Source organism: Parasteatoda tepidariorum, chromosome 8 (assembly GCF_982258835.1).
Source record: "Parasteatoda tepidariorum strain Cologne lab strain chromosome 8, Ptep-v5.0, whole genome shotgun sequence".
NCBI classification, from domain to species: Eukaryota; Metazoa; Arthropoda; class Arachnida; order Araneae; family Theridiidae; genus Parasteatoda; species Parasteatoda tepidariorum.
This window is the reverse complement of record NC_141762.1, coordinates 3,687,848-3,715,788: the sequence shown is the minus strand read 5'-3', so window position 1 is coordinate 3,715,788 and position 27,941 is coordinate 3,687,848. Positions and strand designations below refer to the sequence as shown.

The following is a 27,941-nucleotide window of genomic DNA, read 5'->3' as shown; positions in this document are numbered from 1 at the left end:
ATGCATTCTTTTTTACATTAACTTTATTTATATTTTAATTCACTTTTTTCTTAAATTTGATTCTGTTAGTAAACGTTACTTATTAAAAACTCCATAAAGAAATGGAATTTAAAAAAAAAAAAAAAAAAAAAAAAACTAAATTCAAGTTTAAAACTTTTATTTGCAATCAAAAAAGGACAAAAGAAAATGAATTTATAAGTTATACAAACACAGAAATTATTTTGAAAACTACTGTAGAAAACAAAATATACAATTCAATTATAAGTAAATCTCTTAATAACCAGGTGGTAGCCATTCGTCTGAGTCACTGCTTGCATAAAAACTAAAAAAGAAATATAGCAAATTAATAATGAATTACAAAATAATAATTTGAAGTGACATAATTAAAATACAATAGAAACCTTGATTATCCCTAGAATCAACAAAAAGTACAACTTAAAAGTTACTGAATGAGGAGTTGAATAACACAAGAGCCAGAATTGATTATGTTGCATCAAATAAAAACAGTGCTACATGATTATACAGAGTGGGAGGGTTCCCACTCTTTAAACAAAGCAAAAATTAAGCACTTTTGAGGACTTTCTTTTGAAAAAAATTAAGGACTTTATGTGTGTTTAACAACGAATATACATATACCACTAGTAACAGTGCCAATTATTTACCTTTCTTTAAAAAAATCAATCAATGAAAAAAAATAATAATAAACAATTTTATTATAATGTAAGCACTGATACAATTGTATTAAAAGGGCTCGCCAAAGTAATACCAGGCAATTTTTTGAAGCCTGGGTCAGTTTTTTAAAAAAAAATTTCAGACTGTTAAGGGTTAACGACATCTGTAAAACTAATCCATACTCCATATTTAATGATTTCATTGAATTGTAAAATTAATTGTAAAAATTAAGAATAGCAATAATTTTTATGTATATTAAAAAAAAAGAAAAAAAAATTGGAAAAATCATTGAAAAAATTACTAGACCTGCATCACATATTCAGCTGCGAGACTATCTTTTTAAATATTCAGTTACACTGAAAAAATTCTTTTTCTATTAAGAAAATGTTTTATTTATAAAGGTATATATTAAAAGAATCAATACTAGAAAGTTGAATTGGAGTTATGCATGAGAATAGTTTTCTTAGCTATGTCATATTAAATTAAGTTTCAAGTAAAAACAGGATATACTAATATATAAGCACCTTAAATCATTCTACTATTTTTCATTATGCTTAATATATATTTTTATATTCTTTGCAATAAATATTTTTATGAAAATTTTTATAAAATAAAAATACAATTATTTTGAGAAGATTTATAATTTTCAAACCACTGTTCTTTATTAGTTCTCGGTGAAACATAAATAAAAGGGTCTACAATGATTTTTCAAAGGTATCAACACATTCCAACCCTATTATTTATCTTTTCATCATTTATAGATATTTACTTGTAATACATTTCTTAACATCCTCTATCATTCTTAATATTGCTCTGTACTATTATGATTTGATATGTTATTTTTATCAAAAATTAACAGTTTAAACCTGAAAGTAGTATTCTTTTATTATAAAACAATCCCATAATATCACTTTATCTGGTAACGTTTTGTAAAAAAATAATGAAAATTTTTATGACAAACATATTGAAAATGGTATAAAACTTAACAATTTTGAAACTATTACAAAACAGCAAAAGCGTTACTTTCATGATGAGTTTTACACAAAATTCTTTCCAGCCAAACCTGTTATTAGGAACTAACTTTACATAATGTTACTAAACAATGTCGTGAAAAACATGAACTAATTTTAAAATAACCAAAAATTAAATAATAAAAAAAAAAACAGTAAATTAAGTTGTAATGTTAACGGAATAAAATGATCATTAAAATCTAAGGATGTTTTAATTGAGTAGATTAAAATTTTTATGCAACAATCTAAAACTTGAGAGAAAAAATTTACAATGCAACAAAACAAATTATAAATAGTTACCAAATATTTAACTTTCTTGTTAGAAGCAAATCATTCATTCTTATTTAGGAAAAATAATTTAAAGTATTTTTGAAAAAAAATTTGGTTTTCATTCAGTTCCTTATTACACATTGAAATATTATCATCATCATCATATCTGGCTAGACAGCCCAGGGTGGGCCTGTGCCTTCCTTTGAATTCGAATCCACTTCTCTCTACTTTTGACACTTGTTTGTCAGTTTTTCTCCTTTAGAGTAAGGAAATCAGTCTCAACTAAATCCAGCCATCTCAGCCTCCGAGTCATCATTCCTTCTGAAAATGTGAGCTGCCCAGTTCATTCGATTTATTTTAATGAATTTCACAATATCTGGCTCTCTGTAGATTTTATACAGTTCAGTATTATATCGTCTTCTCCAGGAATTATTTATTTTTAGCCCACCAAGGATGGCCCTCAAAACTTTTCTCTCAAAAATGGCAATTTTATTTTCACCAGCTTGAGTTAGGTTCCAGGTCTCAGAGCCATAGGTAAGTATTGGCCTAACTAATGTTTTATAGAGTAAAAGTTTTGTATTTTTTAATAAAAGAGATGATTTGAAAAAACGTTTTAAACCATAAAAAGTTTTATTTGAGCAAATTAGACGACTCCGAATCTCATTGTCTATGTTATTGTCGGCAGTAACTATTGAACCAAGGTAAGTAAAATTCTGAACAGTCTGAAACCTGTGGGAACCAATCTCCAGATAGGATTCACTAGGATTTAATTTAGCAAGTACAGGCATGTATTTGGTCTTATCGGTATTGATGATTAGTACCATATCCCTAGCAGCAAGCTCCAAAGAAAGGAAAGCTTCTTTTAATGCAGGAACAGTTCTTGCAATGATGTCTAAATCATCCGCATACGCCAATATTTGGATAGATTTTGAAAATATGTTGCCTCTGATATTGATTTCAGCATCTCTTATAACTTTCTCTAGAGCAACATTAAAAAGAAGACAGAATAAGGAGTCCCCCTGTCTGACTCCATTATTTACTTTAATTTCTTCAGATAAAGATCCCAAAAGTTTGACTCTGCATACGGTTTTTGACATGCTTGCTTCTACAAGTCTAATTAGTTTTGGTGGTACTTGAAACTCAACCAGGGCTTCATACAAGCGATTTCTATTAATACTGTCAAAGGCTTCTTTGAAATCAATAAAGAGATGATGTGTGGGAATACCAAATTCCCTGGTCATCTCTAAAATTTGTCTAAGTGCAAATATTTGATCTTCAGTTGATTTTCCCTTGCGAAAACCACATTGGTAGTTTCCAATGTGAGGGTCTATATATTGTATAAGTCTCTGAAATAAAATGTTTGACAAGATTTTGTAGGTAGTAGATAGCAAACTTATACCTCTGTAGTTAGAACAAACCATGGTATCACCTTTTTTATATATTGGGCAAATAATGGCAGTGTTCCAGTCAGAAGGTAAAATTTCAGCATTCCAAATATCAGTAATAAGATTATAAATTAGTTTTAGAAATACTGGACCATGACATTTTAACAGCTGAGCTGCTATCCTGTCGTGCTCAGTTGCTTTGTTGTTTTTTTAACTTTTTTATAGAAATATCAACCTCGCCCAGTTCAGGTGGAGGTATACCTTCATTATTCTGATTTTCAAAAACGTTCCCAGAGCAATAGGATTGATCATGTTTACTGAACATTTCTTGCAAATGTTCACTCCATCTGCTGAGTACAGCCTGTTTGTCTGTCAGAATCAAACCATCTTTACTTTTGCAGAGGTTAGATGTTTGTTTTAAGTCCATTCGACTTCTATTAATTCGTTTGTAGAAAGCTCGGCTTTCATTTATTGTCTTCAGGAACTCAATATCTCTTAGGTTTTCCTCTTCAAAAGCTTGTGCATAATATGTATAATATATTGAAATGTGTATAATATATTGAAATATTATACACATTTATTTAATTCAACATTTTAGGAAATAGTTTTCGTGATTGAATATAGTTTAAACATTTTTTCTGATACTTCTTTTTTTAGGGTTTTACTTAATTCCTATAAACAGATGCGTTACCAGTAGAACTGAATTTCTTGAATTCTGTCAACTTTGAAGGTCAGTGTGGGTCTTCTACTTAGGTAACTTAAAACTGCCCCCTCCAAAAAAGCACTATCTCTTCCATGTTCCCCCTAGACTACACTCTATCCTTTTCTTTTAGAATGCTTCTCTCTCTCCCCATAGAGGAAGGAGCAGTCTAGGCAAAAGGCAGAATATATTAATGAGAAGAACGTATATATAAATTAAAAGACATGTTTTTTTGCCTGTAACCCCCTCACACACATCCCTTCTTGTCTCTCTAAATGCTCTACCTTTGATGCATGGTGTAACTCTAGGCGATAAAAGAACAACATTTTGCTTTAAAAAGTTGAACTGAAAAATTGTTCCTATCAACTATAGTGATGATGAAAAATAAAAATTAAGCAGTCTTTAAAGACTTTTAAGGACCTTGGAACTCTTAATTCCTGTTACAGTGTTTTAAGATTTTAGTCTTGCATGGAAAGAGAAGTCACCCTAGAGTAGGGGTGCACAACCTTTTTGCACCCCTACACTAAGGGCCACATGCACAGGAGATTGACCAATGATGGGCCGCATGCCAAAGTATTTAAACAGATATATTGACAGCAATTTTAGGTAGTAATTGTTATATAAACATCATTGTTCTAGGCACTAAATTATTTTTGTCAATTAACCTTTCATAAAATTAAATACTTTTAAATGTTCAAAATCAGAAACTTTAAAACTGAATACTGAAAAAAAAAAAAAAAAAAAAAAAAAAAAAAAAAAAAAAAAAAAAAAAAACAGAATTTGAAAATTATAATCAATTTATCGACAAAAAAAATTTAGATAAATTAAAATTATTAAATAACTAAGAGAAAATTCATGTTTTTTTATAAGATTACATAATACAAAAGTCCATTTAAACAAACATTTTAACATTAAAAAATTGATTAATAGAATTAAATGCAAATAAATAAAAATTCTAGTTATGAAAATAAATGCAAGCTAAATACTTCAATTTAAAGTTTATAGGGTTAAAAATGATTAAAATTAAAACAAAACCGCTTCAGCAGAAAATAATATTTAGTAGGGAATATACTTAAACTTTTAGACATTTTAAATGAATTATAAGAGGGCTGAGAGAGGGAAGGAAAACAAAGAAAGCATTAATTTCAAAGGAACTATTTTTCTAAATTAATACGCATATATATTAACAACTAATAACATTTACATTACTTTACAAAATTTATTTTGATTAAATTTTTTCACTGTAAAAATTTAATGATATACAAATCATTTCCCAGCATATAATCATAAATTATATAAAACTAGGAAGCTTCGCCCCCTACTCGCTAGCGCTCGCCAACCCCCGGAACTGCTTTCGCAGTTCATTTCGGATTGCTTTGCAATCCAATGCTCGCTCATTGGATACGTTCTTAACGTCTAGCTTTTGTATACTTTTTTGAATACTGAAGTTCCGAAAACTTTTCACTGTAGAAAATTCTTAACCAGTACATTTCAATATTAATTTGAAATTGCAATTGGGTATAATATGAAAAAAACACAACTACTTCGATTTAGTAGGAACAACATATGACGCAATGCTAAACGAATGGAATTTAGTTGTTGTTTATTTAGTTATTGTTATTAGTAGCTGTTGTTATTTGTTTTAGTTGTTTATTTAGTTGTATTTAGTTTCAATAACTTTTCTTTATAATGCAATAAAATCTGGCGAGCAGCTATTTAAACGATCGAACACTTTGTTTGTTTATTTGTGGCTTGAAGTTAGGCTCGCAGAAAATGCCGTTCATGGGTTAAATTTAGTAGGAACAACACAACCTGTGACGTAGGCTATATTATACCCAATTGTTAATTTGGGCATTTGGCGATACAACACTTATAGAATTGAAGGATTTGTTACGTCAAGCGCTCAGGTATCGTAATTTTGATCTAGTTGCGCTTCTATGTCATTTTGATTTATGTTGCTAAGTTAACTTTCAAAAAACTCTGTGGCTGGCAACAGCATTTTTATTTTTTAAGTTGTTTATTTTTTATTTCTTTTAGAATTCGTTCTTTTTTTAGCGAAATGTTTTTTAACCTAACAGAATTCTTTGCCAACTGTTTTCTCTATAAATGAAGAAAATAGAGTAAATATTTAAGTGTTGTGAAAAGAATCTTATTTAGTTGTACAAAGTACTTCAGAAAAGCGCTTTCGACAAAATACTAAAACAGAGATCTACTACTCACTTCTGCCTAGCTTAATAGTATGTGATAGCTTAATAGTATGAGATAGTATGAATAGCTGAATTGAACAACCTGATAATGCTCACTCTGGTTATTGTTTCCATTTTTAAAAGCGATATATGTTGAGCCATCTCATCTAGATTTGCCATGTGACATTTTTAGCAGCAATCGGTGGTCGATTTTCTAACGTTGCCATTCGGGGAGTTGTAATGAGGCTTTTTTTTTGGTGCCGTGTAAGAGAAATATATACCTATATAGATGGTCCAAGTAGGTAGAAAATGGTTTAAAAAATTTCTTAATGGTTATCCTGTAATTTGCAAAATTTTTAAATACTGTGATAGCTTTATTCACTTGATCTTGTGATAGCTTTTTTGAGCCATTCAATTAAAATTTAATAAATTTGTTTAAATACAGATCTGTAATTTTGAATCAGCCTAACTCATTCTGGAAAACGGTCTTTCGACAGAGGTTGTTGTTGTGGGTAGTATTAAACTTAGGGCAAATAACTTAATCAGTTTTGGAATTCGTCCTAGATAGTGTTCTTCCTTTCCGGATTTTTAAATAGCGTTAATACAAATAGCGATGTTATTTTCTAATTGCTTGAACACGAATTGCTATGTGAGATTTTTAAATTGCGTAAATAAAAAACGTGATGCATGGTTTTCAAATAGCATGAAAACAAATTGAAATGCGTGGTTTTTAAATTGTGAAAAGTTACATTAAATGTCAGAATACAAGTCGCGATATGTAATTTTAAATCTGAATGCAAATTGCGATGGATGATTGTTAAATTTCGTTAATGTTAATACGAAATGCGATGCGCAATTTCAAGGTTGCGCAAATAGGAATTATGACTCGTGAATTTTAAATTACGAGAAGAATTAAAACTTATAAAACCACACGTTTTAATTTTTCTCGTAATTTAAAATTCACGTACCGTAATTCGTATTTGCCAGGGTTGGGTTTTTGACGTCAAAAAGTGGTTTTTGACATGACAAGGGTATAATACTGGTTTAAACCGTCAAAAACCCGTCAAAAATGTCAAAAACTAAAGTTTGCCAAAAAAATATATAAACTTCAAAACTACCAACAGTTGCCATGCATTATATTGAAATTCAACTATACTATAGGTAATCAGCAGGTTTTAAAATATTTTTTAATTAAAATTAAGGTAAAATAACAGATTTAAAATCTCAGAAATTTATATTCAAATGCATGTGCAGAAAAATTTTTTTAAATATTTATATTTTGAAAAAAAAATTTTTTTTTGATACTTAAGAAAATTAAAAGTTTATTGCTATGCATTTTTGACATATAAGGAACATATAACTAATATTTATAAGGAACTTACAAGTTATGTTGTATAAATACAAACTTGATACAAGTGTATGAAAAAAAATTTTAATGTTATACCGAATATCTTTATTATCCAGTATGTTAATTTGAATTTAAAAGTAGTTATATTTGTGAATAATGATAAATATAATTCATATTGTTTATTATATTTATTTATAATTATTACACTTATCATTTTAAAACAATTTTTACCTCTTAATTTTTTTCCGCCACTTGTATTAAGAATACAAATAATGCATATCTTGAAAGCAAGAAGTAATTATTCAACAGCTGAATATTTAGATATTCAACAAAACTATGTATATAGTATTCAGCAAAATGAAATTCACAAGTATTTGGATAAACTAAATTTTCAGCATAGTAAATGAATAGGCTGAATATACTGTAAATCGACACTAACTACTCTGTGTATTTAACAGAAAGCACTTAAGGGTACAGGGGACCTTCAAATTTGAAAAAAGTGACCAAAATTTTGATTTTGAGATTTTTATTTTTTCAGAAAATAGACGTTGTAAGCTTTCAAACAAAAAAAAAATTTTGGAAATCGAACCCTTTTTTACTGAGATATGAGGATTTTAATTAGGCCACGCCCCTTTGTTTACATTCAGAAAACAGAAGTCAGTAGTTTGAAGCAGCCGATTTTTTTTAGTTTCGTTTTAAGCTAAAAGCTAAAGGAGCCTTATATTATTCATTTCAGAAGGGTTCTTCTGTAAATATTATTGGCAAAATAGTTACTTAGCTGATTGATTGATTATTTAATGCATTCGTTTATTTTTATTGTCGATATTGCTCTTTTTTCGTTATTTCTACAACAAACAGCTTTTTTCAAAGCTATTATTCTTCTTAAATTGTTTTTGTTAGGTTTTTAATTGTTTTTGTTAGGTTTTTAATTGTTTTTATTACGTTTTTGAGTTGTTTTATTTGTTTTTATTGAATCATGGATTCTATTTCTCCCAAGTGGAGAAAACCGAAAGGTAGGATGAATAGAAAGAGGCGGGCTGGTTTTGAAAATGTAAAACTAAGGGGGGGCAAAGAAAGCAAGTGAAAGTGAAACTGTTGGTCATGTGAGCAATATAAGCATGAACGAAATGTGAAAAAATACAAGAAAATTAGTGACAATCAAAATTATGTAAGAGTAGAAGGACCATCCTATTGTGCGGGAGGATTTTAAAAAAAATTTCTGTATTTGACACTTCTATATTATATATATCGCACACAATTAGTTTTTACATTTGAATCAATGTTTCATTTTTCGGTTGATATATCATTCATATTTTTTAAAATAAATTAATTTCATGCTTACTAACTTATTTTATGTTATTACTTTAGTGAATTTACTTGCGTTAAATTTTGAATAAGTAAATATGCTTGCTGAGTACATTTGTGTATTTCTTTTCATAGGCACATATTTCATCCATTTCAACCTAATTTTCATCCATTTCAACCTAATAATGGAGATAAAAGTACAGATATATGCTTAATTAGTCATTTTTTAGGTATTATACACAACTAATAGTGTTATTTTAAATACATTTTAAAAATTGCTATTTTCTCAAAATGAAATTTTGACGGATTTTTGTGTTTTCGAAATGCTCCATTTTTCTCAATTTTTAGTTTTTTTGGTTGAAACTTTTTTTATGTGTACTATGTATGTATGTGATTAACACTTACTATGTTTCGTTACCTAGAACATTGACAAAATTTGTTTATAGTAAAAAAAGTTTAAGATTTTTAAAATTTTTCCAGAAATTTTCATGAGATACAAAAAAAGTGCGTTTTTTTTGAGCTAGAGATATAATTAGCCACTGGTAACTAAGTAACTTTTATTTGGAAATAAAAAACGAGTCATATAAAAAAAAAAGTATGATTCTGCGGTGAATTTTAAGCTTTGTGGAGTGTTTTGATTTTATGCTATTTTAAAATTTTAAAAGTTCAATAACTTTAAAAATTATAAATCAAATTACATGAAATTTTGTATACAGCTTTTTAAAGATATTATAAGTAAATACCGAGAGTTTCATAAATGTAGCATAAAAACTCTGAAAGTTGGTTTTTAAGGTCCCCTGTACCCTTAAATTTGTATTGTTTTATGTTAAAAAGATTATTAAGAAGATTTAAAAGAATATTAAAAAGATTTTTCTTTAAAAGATGTCTAATGTACAAAACTGCTAATGTTTATCTTTAAAAATGTCTAATTTTTAGTATAATATATACTATACACTAAATTTGGTTATAAATAAATTTCTTAATAATATCACTGCAGATTTTCAATAACACATGAAAATGAATACATAATATTACAAAAGATGTGAGCTTTCAAAAGTACAAGATTTTGGTTACTATTCAAGATATAAGTGCTTCTTCAAAATTTTAAATTTATCTTTTCTAGAACATATTTAGAAACACTATCCTTTATAAAAAAATATATAAATTTTATGTATTAATTAAATTTCACATATGAATATAGGTTTTTGACATTTTCGACATTTTTGACAGTGAGGTTTTTGACGTGACGGTTTAAACCATGGTTTAAACTGTCAAAAACTGTCACATGTCAAAAACCTGCCAACCCTGGTATTTGCATATCACGTATCGTAATTCACAAAATGCATAAGTACGAACCACGACATGTGATTTTTAAATCATGTGACAAAAAGAATAAGTAGGGTGTGTATACTGGGTGTCTTTATGGGACTTAAGAAATAACATGTGTTTTGAATTATTTTTTTGCAAAAGGGAAGCGTTTAATATAGATGTTCACATCTCTTTTTTTTAATTTCAATGTCTTAAGGAAGGTGTCGATTTTGCTAAGATACGTAATTACTTTTTAGGTTTAAAATTTTTTTAAAAACACAATCGAATTTCACGAGTTCTGATATTGTGTTAAAATACCAGGATATTCTAAGTCACAAGTAAAAATAGAGCGATAACGGAAAAAAACACGTTCGAAAAAACTCATATTTATGTTAAAATCGGCACAAATAGAGGACGTAAAAAGTTATTATTTTAGTGCACGATTCAAAACTCGCGTGCGGTCAAATTATAGTATTTAAAATATCAGAATTTTTTTAATTTACGAGGGGAAAGTAGTAATAAATAGCAAAAAAAATTATCAAAATCTCCCTTTATATTTACAATAAAATTCGTGTAAATAAATGCATCAAAATTTTATATACATATTTAAATACAGGACTTAAAATTAAAGTATCACAATAGCGTATATAAAATATTGGGACTTTCGAAACCTTTTAGAAAAGGGCAGCAATATTTGAAACGATAAAAAACAAATCGGTACAAATAAACCAGGTCAAAAAATTTTAATCTAAATGAGCGATTCTTTTCTCGAAATTCGTAATAATATCGTGCTATAATATTGATATTTTAAAAACCATGCGGAAATTCGTAGCTATTACAGCCGAAAAATGGATCAAAAGCCATTTAGATTTTCCATGAAGTTTGCACAAATAAAACGTTTCGTAACTTTCAAAATTTGCGATTTCAGAAACTACGTATAAATGGGTAGCAATAACTACCGAAAAGTCATTGGATTTATAATGAAATCGGCACACACGACGAGCGTCAAAAGTGATAACTAAAATTCGAAATTCGCATTTTGTAATAATGATGTATTGAAAATATTGGGATTTTCAAAACTATGCTTAAATCTGTAGAGTTAAGCATCGAAGAAAAAACGATCGAAAAACTACATAGATTGAAATCGGATGCGTCAAAAACTTAAAAGGTGGAAATTTCGAATTATTTTTTTTTAATTTTTCAAAAAGAAAATTTTTTTTTCTTCTCATTTTGTTGAACAAAATTTGTTCAGATTGCGTCCGTTGGCAGCACATCGAGGGTTAGTGGGCCGCTGGTTGTGCACCCCTACCCTTGAGTCAGGGTATCCACGATTACCTATAGCTAAAATTTGAGAAAAATGGAGTGTTAGAAATTTTTGCTTCACTCACATTATACATTGCTAACCAGGGTTTTCTTTTTCCTTAAAAAAAAAAATGGGCTTATGGGTGGGTCAAAAACCCTTAGCTGCCAACATGGATGGGGAAAAATCCAGTATATTTTGAGAAACAATAAACATTTTATGATATCTATTGCGTAATATACTAAATATATTATAGTCATCAAAATAAAGAAACTTTAATACACAAATAACTTTAAATGGTCTGCAATATTTTCCATTTATTGACATTAAATAAATTTTGATTTTTTTTTTATTATGTCAACTCTTATTTTAAATAGTAGTACACAAGTAATTCATTATTGACAGTTAAAAACTTAACTCAAAAAGGGAGTTCTGAATAAAAATAAGCTGAAAATTTTAGAACAAAGGAAAAAAAAAAGCCCTTAAATGATAACTATACGGCTCGCTTCTTTATGTATTAGTAATTTTTACTTAAATAGCAAGTAATAAATTGTTATTATTGGCGATCGAAATGGGCTGCAGGTGGCATACAGCAGAACTCTCTACCTATGGCAACACTTCGCGTGCTTTCCCCATTAACGTGTGGAGAGTCATAGAGGAAGGAAATACGTTAGTTTCTCTCTTGATTTTCATATAGATTAAAATCTTTTTAAGTTGGAAAACTACATGGAACTGAAAACTACATTAAACATAGTTCTAAAGAAAAGTATCACAGAAATTTAAAAAAATATATTTATTAAATAAAAAGTCAAAATTAGAAGAAAAGTGAAAATCGTAGTACATTCCTATACAACTGAAAAGAGGAGGAGAGGGAAGGGATAAAGGTCAAAGGCATGAAACCGGTCTCTCCCCAGATGGCAGATTCGAGAGTTGCGATTGCTAATATCAGTTGTCCAGGTGAAGCTGACAAAATCCAGAAGTCAGCTGGTAACATTTTAACCCTTAACACACTGCATTCAGACTAGTAGACAGCAGCAATTGTTTGACTATAGCTTACATACATAAATATTGTGCAAAATTTGAGAGAAAAGACTTTAAACATAAAAATGTGAACTGCATTAAATTACCTGTTTAATAAGTCGCTTGTTCTACCCACTGCACCATCTTCATAAGAACTCGCAGATTCATAGGAACTTGAAGAATCATCAGTACTTGTGGCAGGTCTTCGAAATTCATACAAATTGCTATCGCTTGAATCATCTTCGAGTGCAGTCGGCGGAAGCCATTCAGGATCAGATTCTAAATTATATTGTTCTAGCAATGACCGGGTTCTTTCAAATACAATACTTCCATTTGGAGCCGTAGGGCTGGCGACATCATTCATAGGCATAGATCGTCGGTCGGCACATCGAGACTTTAGCTTCGGTCGTAATTTAAACCTGCTGCTTTGATTAGAAGGAGAGCTGTCATTGTTTGAGGTGCTGGAATCTGTAATGTTAGATGATCTGTAACTTGGTCCAGCAACAGGCTCTATATTATTACCTGAAGTGGAATCAACCTTATTTAGATGTTGGAAAGTCCTTTTACGTGAAGGTTGGGGAGCTGCTTCTAATTGTTCCTCTTCATCTGTTGAATCTAAAATTTGAGTCAAGAGTCTTCGCTTCGCAGGCCTGACGATACTTTCGGGCTCTTCTTCAACAAAAACCTCAGCGGGCTCAGCAGCCAAAACACTCGAATCCTCGAGAGATGCTGGACTTGAAGCACGAGGATATTCGATGCTTGAATTATTATCTTCCGCTTGTTCATTGGCTGCAGATCTTATTTGTCCAAAATGGTCATTAATACGTTCCTGCAACTGCTCCAATTCAAACATCATACTTTCTCTTGTTGGACGAGGACTCGACCAATTTGCTTCTGACTCATCAGATTGTTGGTTTGTTGAATCATCCGAAGAAATTGAACTAAATTCTGACAGATTTGAATTCTCTGTGAAATTAAAAAGTATTTCAGTAGGGGAAATGCTTACAATTGAAGAATCTGAAGTAAAATCTTCACTTTCTCTGATGCTTTTTAATTCTTCTTTTAATTTTTTTAATTTCTCCCGATACTCTTTTAATTTTTCATCTTTTCCTGAAAAAAAAAAGGCTTAGATTAAAACATTGTAACAAATAAAACATTACGAAGCTAAGAAAGAGTTAGTAAACACCTTAAAACCACAGAATAAAAATGAACAAAGCATTAATAAAATTTTTTGAGCGAAATAATATTGTTGACAAAAAAGCAACTTAATAAATGTTGTAACAAGTGATCAAATTACTTTATACAACCATACGAAATCTACATTTCAAATCAATAGCTGTAAAACATAATTATAATATATTCAAAAACATGTATTTATTACTATGAATTTTACGAAGCAAAAGGGCTAATTTTGTTTTTTTTGACATTGTTTTAAAAAAATTGCACTAAAAAATTGATTAAGAAAATTAAGGCATTTAAGTTAGTTATGAATTATAAACATATTGAAGTATTCAGGGTTGGGTTTTGGACAGGATATGTGGATTTTATTGTCTTAAACTAGATAAAAACTGTCTTAAAGTGTCCAAAACCTTGAACTTTGGTAAAAGGTAAAAATTCTATAGGTATATCCCTTGTACACATAATAATTACATGTATCAATAAATATTCGATATTTTTTACGCATTTTACTTTAAGGAAAATAATATAATATATTAGGAAAAGGTTTATAATTTTTGAAGCTCCACAATTCAGTGAACAACAAAAGTGAATACCTAATCCTTTAGATATAAATATGCTTTTAATACTAATAAATCATGTTTTTGTATAAGGATAAATAATGCAATATTAAAAAATAATAATTTTAAAAAAAATATTAAATTTGTTTAAAAATTATCCTTTTATTTTTCACAATATTTTTTTAAAACTTTTTTTTATAATTTCTGCATCACAGGATAAAAAAGACATTTAAAAAAAAATTGTTTTTTAACATAAATATATTAGTTTAAATTGAAAATACAAAATAACTGAAAAATGTATTAACAGTTTTGAAGGGCATAACATCAGTTTAAGTTACTGACACTGGTGATGTATCACCACTAGGCTAAAAGAATCGAACATGAATGAAATAAAAGTATTCTTGAATAGTAGTACTATAGATAAATAAACTTGTTTATGACTAGCCAGTCCCTAATAGCTTAACCTGTATGGCAAGGTCAAACTTCAGTTATGTACTATTGACTGAGAGGACCAATTGAACTTGATTACTGATTAGATTAATTTTCTTTTGTTTAATGTTTAAATTGAAGAGTCAAATATTAATAAAACATTATACCTTTAAAAACAAATATTCTCTAGTAGATTTATTTATCAGTATGTTATTAGTTCTATGTTTATTTTACCTTTTAAATATTGATAAAATTGTGACATAATTTGAGTAAAAGGGTTTTGGACAGTCTAAGACAGTTTTGGACACTGATTAATCCATTGTCCTAAACCTTGCCAACCCTGGAAGTATTGTATGTACATTTCATATTACACATAAAAAAATTACATCGAATAAAATTTAAAAAATCTACAACCTTAAGATTAAGTTATAATCTTTCAAAGAAGTAAAAAATGTTCGCCAAAATATGATAAAATGTTGCTAGCTGCTAAATTACGCGATATGATACAGTTCATTACTTCCGAATTATTTTAATACCCAAGTTTGAAAAAGTGTCCCAGGCAATATTTGCCTGTTGTTTGAAAATCGTTCTCTATCTGTGCCCTAATTTATATTTCAAATATGCCAAAAACAATTAAAATTTTCTTGCTATTTTCAACGATATTATTTTGAGTTAAACAAAATATGCTACAGCCTAAGTGAAACCTTATTTAGATAACATTAACTACTTAAATTAATATGAAAAAATTATTTTAAGCACTTTTAAATACAATTAAAACATAGGGTCAGGTAGGTATAAAATCAACCTTTTTCTAAAGAAGTCCCTAAAATTATTGAATTAATTTTAATGACAATTTTGACGAATTTTATATATGATCTATATATATGCATTGGATGTGTAAAAATGAATGATAACTCAATTTTATTATATTGTTTTATTACAGTAATGAATTCAAAGGAGCATGTTTTGACGTACCCACTTTAAAGTGGGTATAGTTCTAAAATCTATATTATATAAAACGCTAATACGTACGTATGTAACAATAAAGCCGATGATATTTATTTTCTCGCATTGGCAACAGTTTCATTTTTAATTGAAAGGCTTCGGCGCGCAAGAGCATGTAGTGAGCATCATACGGCTAATCTATATTATATAAAACGCTAATATGTTTTAATTGATAGGCTTCGGCGCGCAAGAGCATGTAGTGAGCATCATATGGCTAATCGGGTGAATTCTCACCGAATTATCAAAATAATTCTCACAAAATTATCTTCACCAAAGCCGATGCTTTACATCCGGCGTTCAGTACTATTTCATATTGTTTTACAACACATGGTTTTAGCCTTCTGGTGGGAAAGACTTTAAAACAAAACTTACAACAGTTACTTTTCTCAACAACTGAAATTTAGAATAGTGTGATTAAGAAAAATATGTGAACTGTTTTCAATTTCAAATTAATATTGAAATGTACAGGTTTAGAATTTTCTACAGTGAAAAGTTTTCGGAACTTCAGTATTCAAAAAAGTATACAAAAACTAGACGTTAAGAACGTATCCAATGAGCGAGCATTGGATTGCGAAGCAATCCGAAATGAACTGTGAAAGCAGTTCCGGGGGTTGGTGAGCGTGAGCGAGCAGGGGGCGAAGCCTCCTAGTTAGTATATATTTCATTAAAAAACATATTAAATATTGTTTTTGAAATAAAAATGTTCTTAAATAAATGTATCATTTATAAAAAAAAAATTACCTCATACACTAAAACTTTCATAGTAATATTTTCATATACTAATAATACTTTTGTATAGTTAAATTAAGGAGTTAATGGCTATCAAAATTATGTTTCACTTCTTCAGATGCAGATTATTTCTCTGAACTCTACACAATTTAATCAAAAAGCAAGAAAAACAGTCGGCTGGTAGTCGTATTATGGACAATAAAACACTATGTAAGACCGAAGGTCACAGCTTCGGCTATATCCAGGGATGAGATTAGCCAGAAGGCAAAAAAGCTGAATTTCCACAATAGTAAATTTTACGCAAGCGCAACCCATTAATAATGAATTCCACACAGTTTAAGGTAATAAATAATGTGTTGACATACAATTGTGTACTAATCTATTATTACATAAATGATTACATTGATACTTGACATTTAGTGAAAATAAAAATTACCAATTGAAAAAATAAAGCTGGAAATTATATTTTTCCTCAGTTCACATAAGAGACGATTATTACTTGAAAAACTACCTGGTTTAGCAAATTAAAACTTCTGAGAATATACATTAATATTTCATTTCTTTTAATAAATACAGTTATGTGATTTATAGCAAATATATCAGTAATATTACTTTTTAAATTATATTGGGGAAAAAAAACTTTAACATTGGACCGAATCATTATGCTCATATTATAGTCTCATCTAACTACAGCCCTCTGAAACATATCAATAACTGTGAAGTAGAAATATATATTAACTCCCTAACATACAAAAATTGCTATTTTAGTTTGAAAAATATTATGACGATCAGCAACTGTTTAGATAATTGTTTTTTATTTGATAAGAATTTTTGCATTTTATAGCATAAATAACAGCAATTATAAGTAAAATTTTGATAAGGTAATTAACTCTTTTTCCCCAAAAAAATTAATTTAATCCCTTTTTAAGTGATTGCTTTTGTTTGCTATATCTTTTATGTTTGCTATATTTAGTCGTTAGTCCATCTTCAAACATCTTGTGACAAATCCTATTTTTTCTTCTTTGCAAGCACAGAATGTAAGTTTTGAATATAATCCCTTCCAGTTTCTCTGATGTTTTAACACTTACATATACTAATAATCGTCGTTAGAAAAACAGTCACCTTTATAGTAACTAATTTAAAAAAATAATATTTACTTCTTACAAGCATGGGTGCAAGTTGGAAAAAAGGCCAAGACTGAAAATTTTTTGACCGAAATACCTAACATACACAATACCCCCTCGACATATGCAAACTATCTAAGAAAGCTTTACCATAATACATCTAGTTTAAATACTGTACAAAAAATATTTATTCATCTGTCTTTTGATAAAATAACAACAGGACATAAGAAAGTAGACCAATAACATAGACCTAAAAAATATTTTTAGGGACAGAAAAAAAAATTCGGATTTCCGTCCTCGAGTCAGTCTTGTTTCCGTCTTACTTACGTCCGCGGACATTTTTGAAAGACGGAAATCCGTCCTGGGGACGGAAGACTTGCACCCATGCTTACAAGAATCGCGATAGTTGATCTTAAAATTGCGTGAATATGAATAACAATTATGGATTTTGAAATCACATGAATATGAAACTAGATATACGATTTTGAAAATGAGAAAATACAAACTGGGATATAGAATTTTTAAAACGCGTAAATACAAATCACGATTCATAATTTTTAGATCGCATAAATATGAATCATGATGCATAATTTTTAGAATGCGAATCCCAATGCCTTATTTTAAAACCATATATAAATACGAAAATAAATGTTTGATATTATAAACCGCACGAGCAAATCAAGACATTGAATTTTAAACTTGCATGAATATGAATCGCTACATAGGTTTTTAAAAAGGCGTAAATACGAATCACAATATCGGATTTTTAAATCTCGTAAATAAGAATCGTAACATACAATATTCAAATCACGTGAATAAGAATCGCAACACGCACATATGAAAAGCTATGCTTGATATTAAAATCAGGTGAATAAGAATCGAGATATTATCAGATTCCAGGCTTGAGACCTCTAAAAGGCTTGTCAGAAGCAGTGTCGTTTGAATTACGAAAATCGGATCTATCTGGAGGGTGGGTAAAAAATTTGGAAAATCTTATCTGATGCGTGTAAAAGGGGAGAAAATAACTAAAATAAGTAAAAATGAGAAAGGATTGGTAGCTATGTAGTTTGAATTTTCTGTTTCTCTTTGAAAAATCGGTGAATTTTCTGAAAAAGTGGAATACAGGGTGCGTAGCCAAATCTTTGAATCAAAAATAAGCACTTTTTAAAAACTTTTCAAGCACTTTACAAAAATTTTCAAGCACTCAAAAAATTCATATTCAATCAATGATATTACTGAAAAACAAAAACTTTTTATAAAGAGTTTTAGCGGTAAAAAACCCAAAAAGAAACGGACGTAAATCAAAACAATCAGTACTTTCCCACATCACCGAGTGAATTCAACTTGACCCTGAACTCAGAACAAAATTACCCTTACCCCATACGTCAAAAAAGTGTTAGAAGTAAAATAAACAAGAATAAAATTAAATTAAATTAAAAAGAGAAAAATGTCATAAGGATCTGATATTCTCTATCCGAATTGGAGCACTCTGGTTTCAATTTTACGTTTGTGCGCATGCGCAAGTCATAACGTGGGTACCACATGAAGTCCGCGTGAATGATTACGTAGCAAACACCCCATTTTTCGTGAAATGCATGGGATCCACCAGATATCACTGAAGAAAAAAAAAAATTTTTGTGGAAAAAAAAGCACTTTTTAAAAACACCAGCTGAAAAAAGCACCTTAAGCTTTTAAAAACGAAATCCCCAAAAAAGCACCTTTAAGTACTTTTTACGAACGCTACACACCCTGGAATACTACTTATAAATAAAGTGAAATTTATAGAAAATCAGAATTTTTGATAAAAAGCTGAAATTCAAGAGATAAAAGTGAAAAAAGCGGAAAAATCTCATCCCTGTATATCAGGGCAAATGTCTAAATCCAAGATATGTCCAGACAGGAGAAAAGATATTCAGATGATAATTCTGAGTCAGGGCCACAGTTCACTACTTTGTAGTTCCATCTTTTTGAATATTCATCTCTTTCAGGTGGGATGCTCTGAGTCTGGTAAGGGTGTTAGTCAGAATCCTGCTTCTCCGCAAATTTGACGTTTCAAGTTTCACTGCCTTGTCCTTTAATCTTGACTTTGCCAGTTTTAGGTGTAACAGTTTTTGGTTCATATGAAATATAAATTAGAGTGTAAAAATTAATATCTATAACGGTAATTTGAACTGTTTTTACTGTTTATAGCAGACATGTATTTAAATTGGATTTAGTTACTTAAAGGAAATTGTTTTTTCCACGAAAAAACTGCCACGTGAAGGCAGTAACTTGTGAGAAAAATTATCTATATCTTTAAATATGTTCATTAAGTTGTATCACTTTGCTATTTCAGTAATTTTTTTAATTGTATGATACGTCTGTTACATAGTTGTCGCCCTTTTATTCTTTTTAAAAAACAAAATTTCAAATTAAAATTATTACGTAGGGTCATAATAAAACAAGTAGATTAATTTTTAGCCGTTTCATTATAAAAATATAGAACATTAGATAGGATTAAAGATCATTCAACACTTAGCTCCCCCTACCTGACCCGATTTATTTAAGAGCAACTTTATTTCAAAAACAATATTTACAAACGTTTTTAATGAAATATGCAATAATTTTAGAGTTATTTCCACTTCACAAATACCTTTATTAAAGTGGATACATCAATAGATATTTTTTTCAATGCATCATCGCAAAATGTAAGAAAGTAATTAAACAAAATATGAAAGTTACACTTTATACTTAATAACAACCCTTTTAACTTGACCTGACCCAAATGTTTTTTATGTGCCGCTTAAAATGACGAGTTCTAATCAGGGTTGGGTTTTTGTTGTCAAAAACTGGTTCTTGACATGACAGTGGTAATAACCGTGTTTTTACCGGTAAAAACCGTCAAAAACCTACTGCTTTCTTTAATTTATGGCACATAGCGGACAATATATTATTTTCACATAATTGCCTCTATAAATGAACTAGGAGGCTTCGCCCCCTGCTCGCTGGCGCTCACCAACCCCGGGAACTGCTTTCGCAGTTCATTTCGGATTGCTTGGCAATCCGATGCTCGCTCATTGGATACGCTCTTAACGTCTAGCTCTCATATACTTTTTTGAACACTGAAGTTCCGAAAACTTTTCACTGTAGAAAATTCTAAACCTGTGCATTTCAATATTAATTTGAAATTGCAAACAGTTCACATATTTTTCTTAATCACACTATTCTAAATTTCAGTTGTTGAGAAAAGTAACTGTTGTAAGTTTTGTTTTAAAGTCTTTCCCACCAGAGGGCTAAAACCATGTGTTGTAAAACAATATGAAATGGTACTGAATGCCGGATGTAAAGCATCGGCTTCGATGAAGATAATTTTGTGAGAATTGTTTTTGATAATTCGGTGAGAATTCACCGGATTAGACATATGATGCTCACTATGTGCTCTTGCGCGCTGAAGCCTATCAATTAAAACGTATTAGCCTTTTATATAATATAGATTAGCCATACGATGCTCACTACGTGCTCTTGCGCGCCGAAGCCTATTAATTAAAAATGAAAACTGTTGCCAATGCGAGAAAAGAAACATCGGTTTTATTGATTCATACGTATTAACGTTTTATATAATATAGATGTTGTAAATGATTGCTATTGATTTTGCAACTATAGGGGAGAGGGGGGCACCTTTCAACAGTTTTTGCTTAAGAATTATTTTCGAAGTTTTATTGCTTTCAAAATCTAAGTTCTAATTTTTATTTACTAATTTGATATTTGAGGTAACCTCTCAATTTTTTCCAAAGGTCTAAACCAAAGACAAAGTACCTAATTTTACATATTTAGTGAACCATGTATTTTGTTGAAATCTACCCCTCCTGGGGGGCAGTTTTCAACGGGTGGTGGGGCACATTTCAACAACTGAAGAGAACGTAACAAGATCATACATTTTGGAAAATTATCTTTACTCATAAAATAATAATAATGAATGAACATATTGGATTGATTTAGATTTTTTTTACATAATTTGGTCTTTAATAAAATCAAAGTTTACGGAGAATGTCATGAAAAATACAGCTCGAGCTGTTACGCAGCTTAAACTTGGTTGAGGCAGTTTCATTTTAATGTCATTTCTTTCTATACTACTAATATCCTCTATACTACTAATTCTTGAAAATAAAACATTGATTATCATGCTTCCTCGCTCTCCAGAAACTACCTGCCTCACCAGACCAGCTCCTAGCTTGGCAACAACATTCGGAGCTGAAACAAATGTTAAAACTCCAGTTTTATCCAAGTTATATATTTGATCCACTGTAAAATGACCAGAATTAAGAGCTCTCTCATAATTGTTGAAAGATTCTTGAACATTTTCTTTATTAAAAGCTATAGCTCTTGCAAAGCTGGTGTTTTCCAGTTTTCTTAAAGTAAGCTGTGGGTGACACTTCATAAAACCTTTAACCCAGTCAATTCCAGACGTTTTATTTTTGTCCCAGCTACTAGGAATTTTGGAGTTGAAACACTTTGCGTTATCATAGGAAAGTTTTCGAACTTGTCTGTAAGTTAGACTGTAATTGAGAATTGAACATGTAGTTATGTATTCACAGAGCAGGGTTTCTTGCTGGACATCAAAAACTTGTTGGCTTGTGTATTTAGAAGTGTAGCATTTTGTGTGTTAGTAGTTGTACATTGTTTGGTTTCACCAACCAAACAATTATTTGACTTTCTTTTTTTTAATTAATAAAATAAAGCTGAAAAGTCTATTCCAAATAAGTCTGCTGCTGCTGTTAAACATGCACCATTTCTGACTGCTTCCATTGTTTTTCAACATTTTCTTCACTAACTTCTGGTTTAGAGTGTTTTTTTTTTTTTTATATGTTCGCAACATTTTTATAAATTGTAAGAAGGTAAAATATCAGAATTGAGAATTTTATTAAATATAATGTTACACCCTAAACTTTTCAATTTTCTTAAAATTAAATTATTTTCATTCCAAATTAAATTTTCTTGAATATTTTTATAAAATTTTAAAATAATTATTTTATTGATGCTTTTAATGAATTCTTTGTAAATAAATTCTATTTTCAACAACAATGCGACAAACTGAATCTTGATTTTAAGCTTTTAAAAAAATTTCAATTCATTTAATTGAAATTTTTTTTACAAACATGCTTCCTTGAACACATTCACATGTTTTTCAAAATATTTAGAATAATGCTTTACAGAAAAAGTTGAGTATTTTAAATATAACAACCGTAATTAATGGGCTTTTTGCTGACTAATGACTTCTGCTAGATTACTTAACAAAAAAATAATAAGCCTGGGACACCTTTTAACACTGTTGAAATGTGCCCCCTAAGCTCTGTTGAAATCTGCCCCTGGTACAGACATTTTGGTTAAAGTATTATCAACCATTTTAGAAAAAGACTTTTTACTAATAAATAATACAGTTAGAAGCAGAATTAAATAAACTAGCAGATGAATAAATATCACTTACTTTATTAAAAGATTACTGGTCGATAAACAGTTTTAAAATCAAAATTGTCTTTTTACTTTTAGAATGTTAAAACATGTTCCACAGAGTAACACAACAGTGGTAAAAAGAAAGTGCTTAAAACTAAATGTCAACAGTTATGCATAGTTAAAGCTTATTGTCTGGCATATTGGTGAATCATTAAGCAATATTAGAAGGCAGAAATTCTAGTTGTTGAAAGGTGCCCAATGTTGAAAAGTGCCCCCCTCTCCCCTATACATGTATTCTTATAGAAGGATATACATTCATACAGAAATACTGTAATATACTTATTGAAAATACTGATACTTTTATCATTATAGCTTGACTTGCAAAGGATTCAAAATTTTGCACTTCTTAATTGTTACAAATAAACAAACAAACAAAAGCTTGGAACTATTAATAAATTCAAGAACTAAAAAGAAGAATTTAAAATTTGGCATTTCTTAAATATTAGAAATAAGCTAAAATAAACTTTCAAAACTTGTAACTACTAATAAACTCTTAAGACAAGAATTACTGCTATTTTGTCAAGTTAAAACTTTTTATTCAGTTAAAAAAGCACATTAAACAAAACTTAATTACAAACAAAATTACATGTTCAGTAGTCGGGGTCACTGTGCCGAAGCATGCGATAGCAAGTGACTAATTTTGAGCATTTTTCATTGCCCAGTCGATTTCAGAGTTTAGTATGGATGAGTCCAAAATTCGAGAAGATTCTTTCAATGGAAGACCACCAGTCTAGTTCCAAAGAAGCCTGTCATTGAGTATAATGATAACAAAAGGTTATTGCAATGTTGCAAGGAAACTCTAAAAGGGTTTCCCAGGCTTTTTCATGTTTCATTTCCGTGTAAAATATTGAGAAAAAAAATTGATAAGAAAAATTTATTTTATGAGGCTTTCTTTTTATGTACATTTGTTTCTCAAAGCAAGATTTTATGAATGAAAGTAATCAATCTTGATGTTCTTCAGTAATGTAATATGCCAAACAAAGTGATGCTTTGGAAATGTTGAAAATTTTGTTTAGTATCCTAATATTTTACTTCAAATAGTATGTTTTGATATAAACATGTTGGGAAAATGCAAGAATCAGTTCTTAAATATCGTTTAACAACTTTTTTCTAATTTTATTGCTCAAAAAGGAATTAATATTAAATTATAAGCAGTTAAACTCAAATAAAAATACAGTTTTACCAAAACTATGGGTTTTTGACAGAGGGTTTTTTGACATGACGGCAAAAACCATGGTAATAACCGGTAAAAACCGTCATGTGTCAAAAACTTGCCAACCCTGGTTCCAATGAATAAGCAATTTTTCTTTTTCAAATAGGTGGTGTTATAATATAAACAGTGTTTTCACTACAGCGCGAGAACGCGAGAATCTCGAATATTTTTTTATATTCTCGCATTAAAAAATGATTACCGCGAGAAATTCGCGCATTCTATAAACCAATTTCAAAATTCGCGAATTTCTCGCATTTTGAAAAAAATTTCTCATTTGCGCCATTTAGAATAAAATCCGTTTCACTTTTCTTCCTGGATCTTCTATTATTTTCAACATCTGCCCCATTATCTAGCTTCCTTATTTACCAATATTGTTCAGAACCTTTAAGAACAACAGAACACCATCCTTCCGAACCACGGAACCTCTTTCAGAACGCATTTCTCTGTAACCACGTGTTTACCGTAGGTAAGGTTTCTTCATGTAAGACGTTCAAATTTTTTGCTCGTTAATGTAAGATGGACAAATACCTTGTAAAGCCAGTATCTTCTACTCCGAAACGGACAAATGAAAATGAAACAAATGTGGGTAGAAACGATCAAAACGAAACAAATACGCATTTGAGCAACCTAATGAGAATAGCTGATGAAAAAGTAGATGTAGAACATTTTCCATATGATGATGCAGCAAAAATATTCAATGCTTTAAAAATTAGAAGATGTTAAAAATGCATTATAATTAAAGAAATGATTTTTTTTTTCAAGTCTATTTGTGTTTCGTTTTTTTTTTTTTTTTAAATTTTTGAAATCTCACCCTGTTTTGGAGAAAGGGTGAGAAATTCTCACCCATTTTTTTTCTGAGATGAATACACTGATAAAGGGACAAGAAAAGGCAACGAGTCCAATTTTCTTTCTTGACCAAAATATTAATTTACTTACACTGCTAGAACTAATAGAATGTTTTTTGTACATTAAGCTAAAAAGAAAAAACATTAGAGAACATAAATATAATTCATAGAACAATCTATTTAAGCTATAAATTTATTGAATCTTTTCTCACCTTTAAGCCTTACCCTCAACTCATCAACGCAATTGTGAGTAAGAAGACTGCGACAGGATACCTTTAACCTACAGGAATCGCATCGAACGACACTGTGAAAACAAGAGTTTGTCTCGTGATCTTTGATATCTTTCCTAACAAACATTTGCTTGCAGGGTTTGTTTTTACATTGTACTAATTCATACGGACAATCCTTGACATGGGACTCACAGCTTTCTAATGGAAACTTAGCTTTGCAGCCTCTTTCTGAATTATGACAACGGAGTATAAGTTTCATTATCATGTTTTTAACTATGGGGACAACTTCTTGTAAGGTTGTGCGTGTGGTCCTCTTGCGGCATATCGGACAGTTCCTGTTGGTTTCGAGCCACTTTGCAATGCAAGTTCTGCAGAAAACATGGTTGCATGGAGACTGAACTGGATCACAGAAAATTGCTTGGCAAATACTACAAACCAGTTCTTCGTCAGGAGGAGGGATAAAGTTATCCACTTGATATGCCCAAACAGGAGGAGCCATCTAAAAAAAATAATGATAATTAAAAACATGAAATTGAAAACTAATATTTAGAAGTGAATCTTGTTGGAGTAACATACACAAGGGATTGTTTAGCTGCCAAGATGCAGAGGAAAAAAATCCAGTAGATTTTCATAAATGTTGCGTAATGTAATGAATATTTTACACATAGGGAATTTTAGACAGTTTTATAGTCATCAATATAGAAAAACTGCAATAGTTTCCAGTTATGATTGACATTAAATATACTCGAAATGTTATGTATTATGCGTATTCATAATTTTGAATAGTAAATAAGCATTTAATTCATTAAAGGTAAATAAAAGATTTTTTTTTTAAACTTCAAAGAGAGTTTTGAATAAAAATAAACGGAACATTTTAGAACAAAAAAAAAGAAGCTCTAAACTGATTTCTATAAATGAGGTTCGCTTCGTTATGTATTAGTAACACTTATTTAAATATTCAAGCAAGCAAGCAATTATTTGGGCGAAAATTTTACTTCAATAGGGATCTTTCAGGAAACTATTACTAACAGCCATGGATTCTTATTAAGTTTAACTCTCCTCTTTTAACAAAATGAAATCTATTCTTTTAAATATTATCAATAGCGTGACAAGGGAATCTTTTAAAAATGAGATATTGCTTTAATTCGAAACATTTTGGTCCCCAGGTGCAGACATTCTAGTTTTTAAAATCAGCCACATTAACAAAATGAAACCAATTCTGTTATATATTATGAACAGCAAGTCAAGGGAATCTCTTCAAGATGAGTTATTGCTTAAATTTAAAATACTTTTGTCTCTATGGGTAGACATTTAATAACAGATTCGACTATAGATTAACACATCATAACTAATTATTTATCAAATAAGCAATGTATTATTCATACAATAAAAAATATTACTTATAACTTGTAAAAAAAATTCATTTAAAAATATATTCCAGGCAAAACTTTTGTAAATGTTACACTTAAAATTACAAATAATGGGAATTATGATTAGAAATCTTAAGTTGGGGTGGATTGAACCATAACCAATCTCAAATAAAACAACAAAAAATTACTATTTTAATAATTTACATGCTTAATTGAATGGATTTTTCTTCACAGCAAATAACAAGTAAGTAAACATAAAACATAGTAAGTAAATAACATAGAAAATTATAATAAATTGATTATTCACAACATGATCAAAACTTAATTGAACTTTAAATATACAAAATTTTTGTAAATGTTATGAAAAGAGAAGGAACTTTTTGTAAATACCTAGGTAAACACCCTAAATTAAAATAACCCACGCATTTCATATCTATAAACACACAAAGAAGTACATACAAATTCAAGACTAACATAATGGAAATTGTGACCCAAATAAAACCGAACACATATTTCCTAATTTCTTAACAAGTATGTTATTTACTTGAAAGAAATTTTTACTATTCATTAAAAAAGTAAAGGAAAAAACTTCTAATCACACCAAATATTTCATAAATTAGCTTTGATTACAAAATCAATTCCAAAAATATCTTGTAGAGGCTTTCAAACTAGAGACAGATAAGTTTGAGGGGATATTTCGGTATCATGATCTGAATTTTGAATTCTTCTTATTAATAATACCAAATTGCGCAAGAAAAAAAAATGTCAACGTGACGGCATTTGCCCCTAAATCGTCGTAATTATTAGTATTATACATTGTCGCAGGGTGTAAGGTTATTGAATCACAAATAAAGCTTTGTGGCACCGTTAGAATTAAACAAAGTTAATACAGTACTCGGATAGTGATAAAAGCATGTAGTAAAAATGAATTAAAATAAATAATAACACAATTAAAAAAATAGTGGGCTAACAGCTGAATAAAATGAACTGGGACAAACTGTGGCAAGGCAAACGGCTTAGAAACTTAAAAAAAAAAAAAAATGCGTTCAATTATCCACCATATTATAATTGAAGTAACAGTGTAAGTAAATAAATAAATCACTTAACATCACATATACTTACATCAAATAATAAATAAATCAAATTCTGTCCCTTCAAACTTTCCAAAAATTTAAAGAAAATAAATTTAGAACTTACTAAATAAATCTTTAAAACCGATAACCGATTACGGTTAGAGATACAAAACTTTTTTGTTCAAAACTCTTC

General features: G+C 29.5%; 1 protein-coding gene across 1 annotated transcript; it reads right to left on the bottom strand.

Annotated features, from left to right (window-relative positions):
* Nucleotides 1–140: 140 nt before the first annotated feature.
* Nucleotides 141–27,941, bottom strand: LOC107452402 (uncharacterized). The gene is made up of 4 exons (XM_016068874.4): nucleotides 27,798–27,941; nucleotides 25,288–25,804; nucleotides 12,612–13,614; nucleotides 141–322 (listed from the first exon to the last, which is right to left on the bottom strand). Exons 2-4 carry the CDS (start codon nucleotides 25,802–25,804, stop codon nucleotides 274–276), a joined length of 1,569 nt encoding a protein of 522 aa, XP_015924360.2. The 5' UTR covers nucleotides 27,798–27,941; the 3' UTR covers nucleotides 141–273.